The sequence below is a fragment of the Hippocampus guttulatus genome, chromosome 14 (assembly GCF_054856545.1).
Source record: "Hippocampus guttulatus isolate MCC_2025c chromosome 14, RoL_Hgut_1.0, whole genome shotgun sequence".
In the NCBI taxonomy this organism is placed as follows: domain Eukaryota; kingdom Metazoa; phylum Chordata; class Actinopteri; order Syngnathiformes; family Syngnathidae; genus Hippocampus; species Hippocampus guttulatus.
In genome coordinates, this window is record NC_141274.1 from 8,156,550 (window position 1) to 8,172,976 (window position 16,427).

The 16,427-nt window shown below is 50.9% G+C and overlaps 1 protein-coding gene across 6 annotated transcripts; it reads left to right on the forward strand.

Annotated features, from left to right (window-relative positions):
• Positions 1-130: 130 nt before the first annotated feature.
• LOC147194824 (voltage-gated inwardly rectifying potassium channel KCNH6-like) lies at positions 131-16,238 on the forward strand. Of its 6 annotated transcripts, none has more exons than XM_086129557.1 (23): positions 131-575; positions 2,213-2,443; positions 5,458-5,622; positions 5,955-6,315; positions 6,678-6,775; positions 7,763-7,833; positions 8,054-8,158; positions 8,475-8,647; positions 9,396-9,534; positions 10,081-10,212; positions 10,446-10,600; positions 10,713-10,954; positions 11,088-11,287; positions 11,430-11,517; positions 11,670-11,834; positions 12,118-12,239; positions 12,343-12,414; positions 12,582-12,681; positions 13,169-13,271; positions 13,882-14,030; positions 14,136-14,355; positions 14,917-15,342; positions 15,449-16,238. In XM_086129557.1, exons 1-23 carry the CDS (start codon positions 500-502, stop codon positions 15,456-15,458), a joined length of 3,603 nt encoding a protein of 1,200 aa, XP_085985683.1. In that variant the 5' UTR covers positions 131-499; the 3' UTR covers positions 15,459-16,238. The 6 variants fall into 6 exon arrangements, 5 of the variants coding, with proteins under 5 accessions (XP_085985683.1, XP_085985685.1, XP_085985684.1 ...); XM_086129559.1 differs by having other exon boundaries at positions 10,446-10,528; XM_086129558.1 differs by having other exon boundaries at positions 10,081-10,191.
• Positions 16,239-16,427: the final 189 nt, after the last annotated feature.

Genomic DNA, 16,427 nt, shown 5'->3' on the forward strand with positions numbered 1-16,427 from the left:
TGTTTTCCCCAAAAAGGGTGTGTGTGGGTCTTTTGGGGGGGGGGGGGTCTGTGTGCGCGTGCGTGTAATAGGTGACTGAAAGGTCTGAAGATCTTCACCCCTTGATTTTCAGCATCCCGGGGCTTTGTAGGTTTCGGCCGTCTGAAGTTGAGTGAACAGAAGTGCGTTGGTTTGCTTTGCGGACGGATGCGCCACATCCAATAGGGCGGATGAAGTGACGTGTCGCTACAAGGCGGCAACCTTCTCGACGCAGGGTGCCGCCAATGCCTCGACAGTCCACCTGTGGGGAGGACCGTTTGGGTGTGTCCGTGCCGGTTGGATGGAGCGTTGAATCGGTCGGGAAAGAAACGCCGAACCGCCAGAGAGACGAGCAACAACCGTCACGCTCCCTCCCCGCGTCTTCTGCCCCGTCTGACTCGAAGGTGCAATTCCGCGTCAACTAACGAGTTAGCTCACCACTTTGGACATTTCCGCCTCGGACAGCGAAGAAGTCGTCACAATGCCGGTGAGAAGGGGCCATATGGCGCCCCCAAATACTTTCTTGGACACCATCATCCGAAAGTTCGAGAGCCAGAGTAAGTCGAAAACACCTCCGACATCCTGACGAAAACTTTCGCGCGTTCGCCGGTCGAGCTCTCGAGATCGTGATCCAAGCTCGATGGACATGTTAGGAAGGAGAAGAAAAACCCAAACTAACTCGTGCCCATAAAATGCCCGGCTTGATGTTTTCTCACCTTGAAATCAATATTGTGCCATGCGAGAGCAGCAGTTTCACCAGCGCACACAAATCGGCGTCAAACTCATCCCCGACAGCCTTCTACATTGGGACGATGTTACCTAATCGACATGATTGAATTCCAAATGTACTCTTTTTCAAATGCCGTTTTACTTTTGAACGGGTTTATTTGAACAAGTCTATTACTTTAATGATTTGGGATTTTTAAAAAATATGATCATGATGTCACCTCCCCCGTTTTTCCTAATGGCCATATCATTCGGAAGTAGTTTCACTTCAACTACTCATTCGATGGGAGTTTGTATTTGGTAACACCACGTGCAGTGTGGAATGTGGAATGTTTTTTTGTTTTTTTTAGCCCGAAAGGTGTGCCTTGTGTGACCAAGTATCCCACATTTTGGCTGTGTTTTGACATTCTTGAGCGCAAAACCTGTGACCCAATATCGTGGGTATGGATCACTACTTCAACACAGGTCATGTTTGATCCACTTCTTTTCTCACCGACACCCGTGCGGGTACTCAACCCTCGAGTGCTCATCGTCACAGAGACCAAGTAACTGGATCCACTTTTGATGGATACAATTTCTATGAAACCATTGTCAGATCATTTGATAGAAAGACCTTGAGTTTGTTTCGGACAAAAGGCACCATATTCACTCTGCAGTAGAGAATTTAAGATTCACAACAAAGACCTTAATTCGGATTGATTTGTAAAAAATCAACAAAAGTAAATTGAAGAGTAAAATAATACAGGTTCAACAATTGATTGAGGCAAGACTCGATGAAGTTGAGAAATATGCTTGGGCGATGCAGCTCATATAGGCGATTGAAAAAAATGATTTCGTGTTTTAATTGTTTTTTTTTTAAGCCTATCCAAAATAAGATTTGTGGCTTGTACTTTGTGCACATGATGTTCAGTCGGGGTTGGGGATTTGGGTCAAGCAGGCAACATCGATCATCAGGAAGGGGACAATTGTAAGATGGACGCAATGCATTCGCTTGTGTGGAAACACTTTGGACTGAGCAAGAAAGGTCTTGACGGGACGGTTGCCGCGTATCGCCTTTGCAAATGCTGAGCCAAACGTAAGAGCAACGCGACGGTTTGTCGACGCATCTTGTCCAGCCGCGTGACAAACGGCAACAATCCCCAATGAGTCAACAGTGGTTGCTGCCATGCGAGGTATCGGGCAAGCCCCAAAAGGTGTTGCTGCCTTATTTCTTCCAAAACTCCATCGTAAATCTCCATCCGCTCAAAGAATTACTCACAATCGGCTCATGTAGGCGACTCACGTGAAACACAGACCGCAGGTAACGGGCCAAGTCTTGCGAGGAAAAATCGGACACCTTCTCAGTAGATTGATCAACACTGAAATGTTTTTGTTTGTTTGTTTTTATTGTTATTGGGTTGTTGTTTTTTTCCCAGTAGCATTTCAAAATTGGGATTTTTATCTTCACTTCTCTTCCTTCCCCCAACAGACCGCAAATTCATCATCGCCAACGCCCAGGTGGAGAACTGCGCCATCATCTTCTGTAACGATGCCTTCTGCGGCCTGTGCGGCTACAGCCGGGCAGAGGTCATGCAAAAAGCCTGCACCTGTACCTTCTTGTACGGACCTCTCACTAAAAGACCGGCGGTGGCCCAGATGGCCAAAGCTCTCCTGGGAGCCGAGGAGAGAAAGGTGGAGATTACTCTCTATACCAAAGAAGGTACGCCGCGCTCGCGGGTGCGAACCCTTCGTTAGCTTCTGACACTTTCTGAGCATCGTGCCAACTTCTGCGATGGCTCAACCGAGGTGTCATATCATCAATACATGACAACATCCATCTTGAAGAATTCGACGTGTGTGTGTGTGTGTGTGTGTGTGTGTGTGTGTGTGTGAGACTACAAGTAATCTAGTCCCCACCCACCCAAAAAAAAGCAGCAGGACTTTTGGTGCACGGACACAAAAAGAGACGCCACCACTCACAATTCATTTCACATGCACGATCAGTCCTCGTCACGAATTGCTGAGAAACAAACAAAAATGAACACGACTCGAAAGGAGCTCGTCCAAAGAAGTCAACCGCACGCTCGGTCCCGCTTGGGCACACGTGCACGCGATGTACGTGGCCTCGAATTAATGGGCTTGCTCCTCCTCGCGGTTCGTCATGATAACTGCCACCTTTGCAAAATAAAAATATCCAGAGCCACTCGAAGCAAAGCAGTCCGTAAAGTCCTTGCTCGGTCATGCACAAGGCACGCGGACACACAATGTGCTAGCATATGAGATGGGAGTGATTGCTCACATCACAAGTTAATGAGAGCCACCACCTTTTGTGATTGGGGGGGAGGGGGGATAGAATGCTGCATTGTGTGTACTCGTGCACCTAAATTGGCCCAGGCCCGAATGCGGTGTAAGTGCAAGCCGGGTAACAAAGGAAGGGGGGTGGGGGGTTGGTTATGTCCGGAATGGTTTGCATTCGGTCGTGGAGGAAAATTAAAGACGGCCAACCCCGACATCGGATCGAGCCGACCACAGAAGGCCGCGGCGACCTCAGCGTTTGCCTTCTTGCCTCTTGGGTGACCTCCTGTGATAGCGGCAGAGCACCGACCTGCATAGGTGTCAAAGTCAAGGCCCGCCCCACCGCGTCTTTTTATGTGCTGCGCAAACGCAAATCATGCGTGTCAACTTGCATGATGGCCCGTGCGAAAAAAAAAAAATCTCTCCCCAAATGTCAAATGGTCACGTGTCCTCAAGAACATTTTTGCAGTGGTTTTCTTACCCCATTCGTCGAACAAACTGTTAAGTGTGGATGGTTTTCAAAACTCGTAACCCATCAATTGCTTGTGTACGGTTAAGAATAGGAGTCAAGGTTTTTTTGTGGTTTCAACGTCATAACGGCCCTCCAAGGGAAGACGTCGCGTGACAAAAATGAGTTGGACGGCCCTGCCGTACTGCAGAAAATGACTGCACTTCCCAATATTGCCAGAGTCGTACTGGGTGTGGGACCCGGGAGGTGGGGGCAAGTCCCTGACGGGGGCCGATTGCCCAGGAGGAGGAGGAAGAGTGGCCATCCCAAAAGACTCGATCTCCTTCCCGTCACGTTTCTATCGCACTTCAGATGAGCTTCTTATCGATGGATTGAATTAGTTCTGGAGAAATTTGATTATGGCGACTTTAAAACGCGTGACCCCGTGGAAGAATTCTTCTGGCCGCTCTTCCCCAGTCCAGAACATCAAATCCGTCATTTTCGCATCGCCCGAGAGTCATCTTTTTTTTTTATTGCCTATTTTATGGGCCCCAAACAATTGGCACATTTATTGCTTGTGCCGGGAGACAAGGCAGAGGGTCAATACATCCTGTGCGACTGTGCCGAGTCATTACTGATCCAGTCAATGTGGGGCAGGGAGCTGACGCACCGCTTTTGACAGCAACTTTGGCTCGGGTTATTATCGTTGTCGTTATCATTCATTCCAAAGGGAGGGGGAGCGTGAAAGCGAGAGAATCTTTCGGGTCCATTCGCTAATCTGTAATCCTTTCACACACATATTGCTTGATCTGGTACTTATGCGGTCTTGTAATGAAACCTCTGATCCATTTGTCCTGACAGAGTGGAAATCGCCTCGCAAAGAGATATGAAATGAATTTGAGGAATTAAAGGGGAAGTCTGGAAGTCAATAAAACACCAGAGGAACGGCAAGCGCTAGCCTTCCGTTACGGGGCTGCTCTCCTCGGGCGATGGCGGGTCGCCGAGAAGACGACAACCTTCCATTGGCTCTTCGGCATTGACCGAAAGGAACTCGGCGCCCTCCTGCTGAGCACGAGAGACTGGACGTGGCGCACGTAATCGCATGCCGCTGTTTCCAACTCTTGCAAAAGGGCCTCAAAAGCAAGGGAGAAGGGGTGATGTTGGAAAGTATTGCTGGAGCACGGGGGGGGGGGGCTGTTTGGGGCTCGTGGAAAAGCGGTGATAGGTTCGGGTTTGTCTGATGGTTAATCTCAATGTCAGTTGTGTACGTGTGTGTGAGGAGGGTGCGGGGGGGGGGGGTGGATTATTGGTCGGACAAGAAGCCGACCTTGAGGTTGAGTCATTGCAAAATGATGATGAGGGAAGATTGCATGTAGCTAGCCTAATCCATTCTGCAGACATAAAACGACCACCCCTCTCTTATTGCCCTTCACACATTGATCTGCGCGCGCGCACACACACACACAAAAGTGACATAGTTTGGTAATTTCATGGCGACTTATTCCAACTGTAATGGTAAACACCTCTTTGAATATTCAACTCCCTCCGGGCGGGACGCTGTTGGACGGATCGGACACAGGCTAGGCAAAGGTTTGAATGGCCCAAAGATCCCCATTCCGTTTTCCATTTGTCTTATTTGACTTTCATGGCTCGCCATGACACTTTGCTGTCTCATTTCGCCCTCTAGTGGAGATGGTAGGAATTACCGGAACCGAAGTCTTCCGTTTCCAGTCACGGCCCAAATAAATAATGGCGATGCTCACGGTACTCCTACCTTGCAACGCTCGACACGGTTCCGCACACCTTGAGCGGTACAAGCCCCCCCGGGACACGAGAACACTGTTCCGATTGTCGAGCTCAGTTGCGCTTCCCGGAAGGTGAAAAGTCTGCATGGGGAACCCAGGCAGGCAAAATGTGTCAGACTGAAATTGAGCACACTCGCACGTTGACTCGGCTCTCCGAGCGCTTAGCCGTGGCGTTTCTTTCCGCAGGAGTTTGCTTTCACTGCCTCATCGACGTGGTCCCCGTGAAGAACGAAGACGGTCGGGTCATCATGTTTATCCTCAACTTTGAGCTGCCGGCGGACATCCGACCGGCCAACAGTTCTCCAGCCAGGGAGCTTAGCAGAGTACTGCGACTCCCCTGGCTGACTTTGGGTAAGAGACCTCAACATGCGCTTCTTCTCCTGCCCCACAGGAGCCAAGACGTGCCACAGTTCACCGCGTCGCTTCCCAAACGATCATCAACTCCAATGCGACCGTTTTCATTGTGATCATTCTCTCCTTGTTGTCGTGATGTGTGCCCGACAAAGTTTTTCTCTGGCTCAGGCACAAATGTCAAACAGGCCGTTGGTTGTGTGTGTGTGTGGGGGGGGAAGCCGAGGGACAAACAAACGATGAGACGATGACGATGATGAAGTTAGGGAAAAAGATCTGACGGAACTCGCAAAACAATCGCCACTCTTTGAGTTGTCCTTGTGCTCATCCAGCTCGACGGCAGCGCCTGGGCCTCTTCCTGGGCTCCTTCAGATCCAGGACGGGCGTCTTCTCGCGGGACACGGACCTCAGCGCTCCACGTGCTGACCTCCCTCCCCTGGGCCACGAGTCGGTGGCCCTGGAAAAACTCCTGTCGCCCCCCGAGAGAGAGCAGCTCCGGGAAGCCGGAGCCGAGCTGCTGCTTTGGGACAAAGAAAAGGTGCGCGACGAGGGCGCGTGGCGCCAAAGCGAGGGCCACGGAAAGAGAAGAGAAGGCCACCTTTGGGCCTTGAAATGGGAAATGAGCGCAGAGGGGGGCCAGTTGGGCGCCGCCTCTGCAGACCTGCCCCTGCTCTCCTCGCGTGCGGCAACAAGGCAAGGGCATTTGCTTTTGCTCCGACTTAGCTTCACGTTTGTTCTCTGACCTTTTCTCCAGAATGGAAACCAATGACAGGAAATTGTCGCCGAACTTCTGCACTCGTTTCATCTTCTCATCTTGCTGTCACCCATGTCAATGCAATTAGTTGCGCCTAGCGAAAGATATGCCGATGAGGCTTTTGCCCATTTTTACGCCCCTCGGAGAGAAAGTGCGAACGTTAATATGACCAAATTTGACATCCCTGTTCTCGATGATCAATTAAAAATGGAAATGCCGAGACCTGCCGATCGAATGACGGGCCAAGATGGGAATGATGACGACGACGATGATGATGAGGAGGCGGCATTTGATTCCGCAGGTTAAATAGCAACTGTGGGAGTTTCAAGCTTTCATCCTCACTGGATGATCTGAAGAGTTACTGGCAAAAGGAGAGACACTTTGGACACGGCTCTCCTGGTGAGAAAATGACCCTCTCCGTTCTTCTTTGCTCTTCTGTCCGCGATTGAGCCGTCTGACAGATAGGCGGCGCTCTTTCGACGATGAGTCCGTCGTTTTGGCTTATCGCCGCAAGAGGGCGCTTTTGCACAAGCGACTGCGCGTACCAGCGGCAGCGGTTGCTTGCTCGGTCGAAACAAATTCAAACAGGAAACAAAAAAACACAAAACAATACAATGTGAAATACGTTATCAACAAACGTAGATAAATGGCCAGTATATTCATTAACATTGACGGGATGTAGAGTGATGTCCCTGTGCCATTGCTTTTTCGGATTTTCACTTTTACTTGAGACTCGGTGGGATCAGAGTAACGAGACCCTTTAATCGAGAAACGATAGCACTAACGACGATGATGATCATGATCACAGTCGCTCGGGGTTGAGTAATGCTCATGTCTCTTCACTGCTCTGCTTCGGAAAGCCGCTGTGCCTGGGTTGGTCCAGACTTTTCTTTCAAAACTTTTTTGTAAAATGATATTGATTGTGGCTTGTCAGGACAATTCAGTGTGACGGCGTCATTTGAAGAACAAATCAAACAAGAGATTCGGTTAGATTTGAGATTTGTTTGATCGTACAATTCCAATAACATCGCGGCAGAATTTGCTTCAGTTGCAGACGTTAAGGGGGAGGGGAAAAAAGACTGGTCATTTTTTTTCCCATTTCTTTTTAAATTTGTCTCCTTATTTTCAGTTTTGGTCTTATCTCGATCTCGATAATCCCTCGCTTGGAACACGTCTCGGTCTCGGTCGCTGCGGTCCTGACGATAAGGCTCAGTGCTTGTGATTGGCCCCTCACGCGGGGGGGCACCACCAAAATGTCAGCACTGTACAGTCCATCTCCTCGGTGTTTTGACCCGATTGGTTTGCCTGAATGTCAGATGTCTCAAGTGCTCGAGAAGCCAGTGTCTACGGCGCTGTTCTCATTTTCTCCTTTTTGTGCACCGGTAGCCACCAATAGAAAGAGCAGCGCACCCGCTGGGACGTCAGACACCCATATAGCCTGTCGGACTAACACTCAGGTAATGAAATTAGACACACACTCTCAAAGATATCTGCTGAGTTATTAAAATGTCAAACGATTCATTTCCGAAACCCTCCTTGCACAAATGATTCTTACCCTGTTTGCAAAAAGGCCTCCGTCCATCGTACAGTTGATGGCACTTTTCCTCATTTGGCTTGTGTGTAATTGTTAAATATTCTTCAATTCCCGCTGTCTTTTTATTCTATGCGTCCCAGCAGATGGCCCACAAAGCGGACGCTTCGATGACACTTCCTGCGGGAGAAATCCTACCTCCTTGCAAACTGATGGGCAAAACCCACAATGTCACTGAGAAAGTAACTCAGGTGAGTGAGTGAGTGAGTGAGTGGACAGGACTTGACGCTACACCTGAAATTTCGACCGATCCGGAAATTGTGATTGTCGTCACACCGTTATTTGTGTTACGTACGGCTGTCTTGATCGTGCTTGGTCGTCAAAAGCTGATTGTTGGCCTCGTGTGGCGAGTGGCCAAAGAAAAAGGGAGAGGGGAAAGAGAGCGCGGCAAAGACGGCGCTTCCTCATCGATGTGTCCGCAGGCTGAGGGGCTCGCGAGAACTACCGTGAGAAGAGAATGTCGCGTGGATTGACACTCGAACACCCCCTCCCCCCTTCTCCTTTTAGGTGCTTTCTCTTGGAGCAGATGTGCTACCGGAGTACAAGTTGCAGACTCCCCGCATCCACAAGTGGACCATCCTCCACTATAGTCCCTTCAAAGCTGTGTGGGACTGGGTCATTCTGCTCCTGGTCATCTACACAGCAATATTCACTCCTTATTCGGCGACATTTTTACTGAGGTAGGTCAACGGCCACATCGGTGTCTTGTTTGGACCATTTCGTTGTGTTGGATCGCGTTCCGGCGTCCACGGAATTCAGTAGGATCCTGTCGAAATCAACTTCCTCAACATTGGATCTGAATTTCCACATTCGGACGTTCCTCGCCGGAACATTTCGGCGGCATTGCGATGTCTCTATCGCTCGCCCTCGCTCATGACCTCATCTGCAAATACGACAAGAACCGGGGTATAGGAATGCATTTTCTCTGATGAGGCTGCAGAGCCTCTTCCCTGGTGGGCCTCGTCTGGAGGCGTTTGGTGGCTTGCCGAGAACGCGCCGCGATGACGAAGACACCATCAAGGCTTTTATATTTCCCTTCCGGGAGCTGCGTTTTCTTCCAAAGGAAAATTTTGACTCTGAGCTAAAAACAACGTCCTGGTAAGACAAAGCTGCACATCAGGTGGCCCCCCCCCCATCCCCCACGAGGGGAGATGAAAAGATGGCGGTAGCGGGAGCGCATTGCTTGGAACAGGAACACCCCCTCTTTACCCTCTGATTTCAACTTGTCCTTAACTCATTCACTCCCAAAGATGTTTTGAAACGTCTTTTCAGACTTGGTCTAGAATTGGCTGGTACTGAATGAGTTAACTGGAGTGCCGTTCTTGATCATTGCGCTGTTGCTGGATTTTGACCAAGGTGGAGACATTTTCCGAAGAACAAATGACCACACGTCTCTCTCTCTCTCTCTCTCTGTCTCTGTCACCCCAGCGACCAGGAGGAAGCAGCCATGCAAACATGCGGTTACTCCTGCTCTCCTCTCAATGTCGTGGATCTTATTGTGGACATCATGTTCATCGTTGACATTGTCATCAACTTCAGGACCACCTACGTGAACTCCAACGATGAGGTGAGTCACCGTTTTGCAGGAGTGGGGCGAAGTCACCTGCGCATGTAGCGTGCAAGTCACACGGAAGTCGCAACTCGCCACCTTCAAGGCTCGAGCGAGTCGGCGCCATCGGGTCAATTGCAGATGAGACAAACTTTGAATCAGAAAAAGACAAAACCGCCGATATCCGGCAATTGCAGATTGCTGACCGCTACCAACCTGCGGCGATGCGGATCAGGTGCTGCCGTAGGTTCAAGGTCACCTTTCTTTTTGGATTTCGTCAATAATTTTGGGTGAAAGTGAGATTGATCGGGCGCTCAGGGTGCAATAACACCGAAAGAAATCCCATTGATAACACGCACGTCTGCTTCCCCCATCGCCCCTCGCGAGTGACTTGGGACCGGTCGGCGGGCTGCCGGTCGATTGCGATGGATGGGTTGGGCACCCATGACTCATCGTATCAAATACATGCCTGGACTTGAGTGGGCGAGAGGCACGCATGTCGTTTTCTTGGGCTCCGGTTTACGTTTCCGTGCGCGCCTGAAGATAAATGCTTTGTGTTCTCAGGTGGTGAGCCAGTCCGCACGAATCGCCGTGCACTACTTCAAGGGCTGGTTCCTCATTGACATGGTGGCAGCCATTCCCTTTGACCTCCTCATCTACCGCTCAGGAGAGGAGGTGGTTAGGGGAGAGGGAGAGGTAGGGTGGAGGGAGGGAAAGACCGGGTTGTGGATGGGGGGGGGGGTGGGATGAGATTGGCGGCACGATGAAAAACAACAACCGCAACAAAAACCGCCATCAAAAGCAAAGCGTTCCAGTGAACGGGCTCGCTGTCGATTAGCGCAGTTTAGAACCGTACGGAAGAAGGGGTTTTTTGGGCTGCACTGTAGTCCCTGATGCAAATGTCGACACTTTCCCCCTGTCGCCGACAGACCACCACCCTCATCGGCTTGCTGAAGACGGCTCGTTTACTGCGACTGGTGCGGGTGGCCAGGAAGTTGGATCGTTATTCAGAGTACGGCGCGGCCGTGCTCTTCCTCCTCATGTGCACTTTTGCACTCATCGCCCACTGGCTTGCCTGCATTTGGTCGCTTCCTCTCTTTTCATTCTGCATTTCAAAAACGTTTTGGGTTTTTTCTTTCTGTTAAATGTCACGCCACTTGTCCACGCGACTCATATTCACTGTCACTTGATCACAGGTACGCCATCGGAAACGTGGAGCGGTCGACCTCCGCCGGCATCGGCTGGTTGGACACTCTGGCGGAGCAGCTGGGAAGGCCGTACAACGAGTCCGCGGCGGGATCGGGTCCCTCCATCCGGGATAAATACGTGACGGCTCTTTATTTCACTTTCAGCAGTCTGACCAGCGTGGGCTTCGGCAACGTGTCTCCAAACACCAACTCGGAAAAGATCTTCTCCATCTCCGTCATGCTGATTGGCGGTGAGTCCCGCAGAGCCCGGCGTCCTTCGGCTTGGCGAGCGACGCGCCGGGCCGGCCCCTTTCCGATTGCCGCCCCGCTTTTTGGCGACCCGGCAAAGTGACGACGGCGTCTCTTGCTCAATCTCCTCAACAGCCCTGATGTACGCCAGCATATTTGGCAACGTGTCGGCCATTATTCAGCGGCTGTACTCCGGGACGGCGCGCTACCATGCTCAGATGATGCGAGTTCGAGAGTTTATCCGCTTCCACCAGATTCCCAACCCTTTGAGACAGAGGTTGGAGGAATACTTCCAACACGCGTGGTCTTACACAAACGGAATAGACATGAACGCAGTGAGTGCCGGCCGTATCTGCCGCTCTTCGGCTTGTGACTTGGCAATTGCCGCGCACAGACCGGAGAAACGAAATGTTCAAGCGTCAGCCTCCAGCGGAGGGCCGACCATCGCGGTCTCGTGTCTGCTTTTGTCTCCCTCAGGTGCTAAAAGGCTTCCCGGAGTGTCTTCAGGCAGATATTTGTCTCCACCTCAACAGATCTCTGTTGAAAAACTGCAAAGCGTTCAAAGGTCATTTTGCCTGCGCCACCTCGACCGTCGCAGTTTTGGCAGCATTTGTCGCATGTCGTGCGTTTAACCTGAACGTTGCTCTTGCTAAACGTGTCTCAAAATGTGAGCGCTCAAGATGGATGAAATTGGCATCGTGTGCTGCGGCTGTTCAGGATCTACTCGGGGCTGTCTGAGGGCCCTGGCCATGAGGTTTAAGACCACCCACGCTCCCCCCGGTGACACCCTGGTACATGCCGGAGACCTGATATCTGCCCTATACTTTATCTCCAGAGGATCCATCGAGATTCTGAGAGGGGACGTGGTGGTTGCCATTCTCGGTGAGTCTTGGTTTCGCTGACACGGGGTGCTCTCTCGGGGTGGATCCGCCTCGTCTCCACATTGCGCTTGTTGTCATATGATGGCAACAATAGCATTTATTGACATATACAGTGGACCACCGCTATTCGCACCCCCCCCCCCCCCCCAAAAAGTTAATGACAAATAAACATAAATAAAAACATCCAAAAAAGTAAAAGATTGAAGAAAATGTTTGAAAAACGAATATGTCTGCCGTGACGGGGTTCCACTGTGACCCCCTGACTTATTTCCTTCCTTTTTCAGGAAAGAATGATGTGTTTGGGGAGCCAATCAATCTTTTCGCTTTGCCGGGGAAATCCAGTGCAGATGTGCGAGCTCTGACCTACTGTGATCTTCACAAAATACATCGAGACGATATGCTCGAGGTGTGAGGTGCTCTCCTCATCGCAGATGTTTCGGAGAAACTTCCAAAATTGAAGGAGAACAATTTCATGTCGCCAAACACGATGATGTGTTTTGTGTTTGCAGGTTTTGGACATGTATCCTGAATTTTGTGACTATTTCTGGTCCAACTTGGAGATCACCTTTAACCTCAGAGATGTAAGTTTGTCATTTCAAAAGATATCACCGTGTTTTCATTTTTAGACAAGTACAGGTAGATAAGCGTTTTGTATGTTGGTAGAGCGTCAATAAAATGTACATTCGGCAAACAACTGCATGATAACGCCGCGCTTGGCTCCTACATTTCACATGGCCTTTCTGTCCAGGTGAATCATGAACCTGCCGGACTATTAAGTGGGGAAGACTCGGACTGTGAAGACCGCCGAGCACAGCGGAAAAAGCAGAGACCGCGTTCCGCTCCTTCAGGTCTTCGTAGAAAAAGTGATGTCCTAGAAATGCCCGAGTCAAAAAATGCACAGACGCTTCCCTCCAAGAGTAGCAGAACCTTCCGAGTACACGGGTCCTCCAATGCCCAATTCCTTTGAAATGCATTTCGGTCATCGGCCTGGACAAAATTGTTCCTACCCCTTATCGTTGAGAGAGAATCAGAATGATGATAAATGAAAACTTGATTGAAAAGGAACTGATAAAAATTCACCGCAGCTTTTCAATGATGGCGCAGCAGAGTTCATTTCACACCAAACTCCTGAAACGGGCTCGGGCCAAAACAACGCTCGCATTTTGAGCCAATCGCGACACTGTGACTCAGGACTCATTTTCCACGAATAGCGTACGCGAGTCGACCGAGCATGAACGTCGGCGCTGCGATTGTCCGTGCGGAAGGCTTCTGCGATAGCGTTCCGGCCGCCGCGTTTGTGAGCGATTCACCTCATCTGCCCGTGACCTCTGATAGGTGACCCCAGGAGAGGCCGAGCTGCCCACCGATGCATTCCCAGACACAGTAATTGGACGCACTGTGAGCATGGCCGCGCCAAAGACCATCGTCACCGTACGCTGTAAGATTTGAACCCTCCGTCACGTTTTTACAATGCACGCCCCTTTGCAAATGATTATTTTTTGCATGCGACATCAGATTAGTCTCTGCCTTGTCGATTTTAGAAGGTGATCCAATACACTGCATCGACCTGTTGTCTTCCAGAAAGAGCCGAGTGACGAGACAAAGGCCCTTTTGAGCAGTTCAGCCTCATTGCCGCCCTCGCCCGTGCTCACAAGTCCTGGCTCGTGACCGCGGTGTCCCAACTCATTTCTTAGGAGTCGTAGCGCCTATTTTTCGGACTGCCTCCCTTCTCATTCTGCCCACCTTCACTTTTTTTTTAGCTAACCGTACTGCCGGTCCAATGTCCTTTTTAACCTTTTTAATTTGGGATGAAGTCATGTGGCGGGCCGCTGAAAATTGTCAGTCGGGCCGTCGTGTGGACGGAATTTACGGGCAATTCGCCTGCCGGCTCTAGCGATAAGTGTAGAAGGAACTCGCCGCCCTTCAGCGCGCTGGGCTCGTTGGATGTGCACTCTCGGCAACTGCCGGAGGTCTGCGTGCGCCGCCGGCAGTTGCCGAGAGTGGAATTTGCAACGATGGCACAGTCACCGCCGTTCATCTTCCTGCAGGTATGGTCCAGCGTTGCCTCGTGAAATTGAGGCAGGAGAGTCCGAACCGGCCAGCCCAGTTCAGTTCTCGACGGCCGCCGCCGTCGCAGAGACACGTGTCAGGTCTCCTGAAAGCGGCATGAGAGAGAGGGCTCGTCAGTCTTTCAGAGGCTCGTAGAATGTCTCCAAAGTGGACTGTCTTTGTCTTTGTTTTTGTTTTTTGCCGTGACTGAATTTGTTTTGCGGCGCGCGTGCGTCAAACTGTGCTTTCTCAGGCGTGTCCGACATCTTGAGCTTCTGGGCATCAAAAGAGGAGCAAAAATATGAAGTGGTCCCGTGCGTTCGGAGCCAGGCCTCGCCCCCCCGCCAGCCTCAGTCCCGTCGGCCATCTGAGGAGCCCTCCAGCGCACCTCCCTCTCCTGCCCCTCCCATCGCTCGGGGGCAGAAGAAAGAGTTAGAGAACAGACTGGAGACTTTGCAGCAACAACTCACCAGGTAGGTTTTTCAAAAGTCACGCCGACAAACATTAAATCCAATCCAATTATACTGTACCGTAGCTTCAAAAAAAGCTCCGACTGTATGGCGGGGGTGTCCAAGCTTTTGGCTTTGAGGGCCGCCTGCAGAGCGATGCGGAAGGATGAAAGGGCCACTTTCGGCTACTTTTTCAAACGCGCTCAAGTCGGTCAAGAAAGCGATTCTGTCTTACTTGTGATGTTTATCGACCTTCTGTTCAAGGTGTCGAAGCAAATTTTTTCGGGGGTGGCCAACAGCCCTCTATGTCACCAGAATAGATCCGTCTGCCTCTCTCTATCTATCTAGATAGCGTATTTTTCCGTCCACATCGTTGCATTTCATAGAAAAGGACGGCCTCCGTTTTTCACGTCTGGTTGGGCAGAGGTCCTATTTCTGTCCTACGTGTAAATGTTAGCATGCGCTACGCGGTGAAGGTTGATTTGAAGAAAGTTGAGCATTGAATCTCAATTGAAGTGGTTGGGCCCTCCATAGGCGCCATTTGAACTGCAAGTGATTGAGCTCATTTGGGTCGATGCTTTCTAGGTTGGAATTGCGCATGTCAGCAGACATCGGGGTTATCGTGCAAGTGCTTCAGAGCCAGATGTCAACGGTTCCTCCTCCTCGCGACAATACGTCGCCGGCACCCGGCGTCTCTTCTGCCACCGCGCGCCCTTCCGCCCAAGCGCTCCCGCCGAGCCCCACAAAGTCCCCAGCAAGCATTTGCAAACCACGGCCGTCCGCTGACAACCTACGTCGGCGCTTTCCAAATTTCCAAATCGGAACGCGTGGCTCTTCCACGCCGCAATTTCCAAACTTCGATCCACTTAGCCAGCCTTCTCCTCCTCCTTGTCCCCTGGTACAAGAGGAGATCGGCGGCTGTCCCCCGCCTCCCTCCACCTCTGATGCGCCATCGTCGTCCGGGAGCCACCTGCGGCCTGGAGGAAATCTCGCGGCTTTCCCCTCGTCAAGGCAAGACGATACACGCGACGCGGCCGGCCCCGGGTGCTGACGACAACGCCCGGCAAATAGGCCGCTCTTTTGGAAGCCGTTGACGTAAATGATCTTGTGTTGGCAGGACGGTGTGACCGCCGCGGACCGCTCGAGCCGGCGCCAACCGCGGATTCCTCACCTTTGCCCCATCGGTCAGTCGGACGCAGAGAGCCCACCGACAAGCGCGCTTCTGTTGCCTGACAAAAAAGCCGGCGGAAATGAATCGAGTGAGAAGAATCAGCCGGCAGCCGCTCTCGTTCGTTTGTGTCTCTCTTTTCCTCCCTCTCCACCGCATTTCTCCGAAAGACCCGCAGCCAAATAAATCAGCCGCGGCTTCGGGTTGAAGAACGAAAAGCGGCGGTGTTGTGGCTTTTTCCAAAGGAAGAACTCCATTCCTGAGAAGAACATTCAAGTGTCACACGGACGCTGGCGTTTTCCCATCGAGCGCTCGTCCTTTTTTTGGAGTTGGACTACTCCGTTACGATTGATGGGAACTCTTCAATGCCTGAATTATTAGTTGTGCGTATGTCTGCATCTTAGGTGAAATGTCAACGCAATCCCAAATCTGTTCGACGCTTGTCCATGGGTCGCTCCAAAAAGTGGCGGGGGCGGGGGGGACCATCAGCAGCCCATGATTTGAATTCTTCACAACGACAAAAACAGCATACTGTAGATGAAATATACGCATCGCCAAGATATATTCCATGGTGACAATAATCGTACCCAAAAGATTTTTTTTTTCGAGCAAGAAACTAGCTTTAAATTTACCACCTATACTTGTAAAGGAAAAATGGTGTGTTCCTTATCCATGTCATTTTATGTTCGTCCAAATGTGCCAGAGTGGAATGTACCCATTAAAATGACGGTAGCCTGTGCTAAGTGTACAATCCCCCAAAATAATGGCTCTGATGAGATGTTCTTTCAAAGTAAGAGCTGTTCTTGTAAAATGCTGTCGTTCGCCGCCCTCAAACGAATGCCACAATCAATACACGTGATGTGTGTAAATTCATCGACGCAGCCGAGGCCCCGTCGCCTCCCGAGTCGTCGGTGCGTCTTTTTATTGT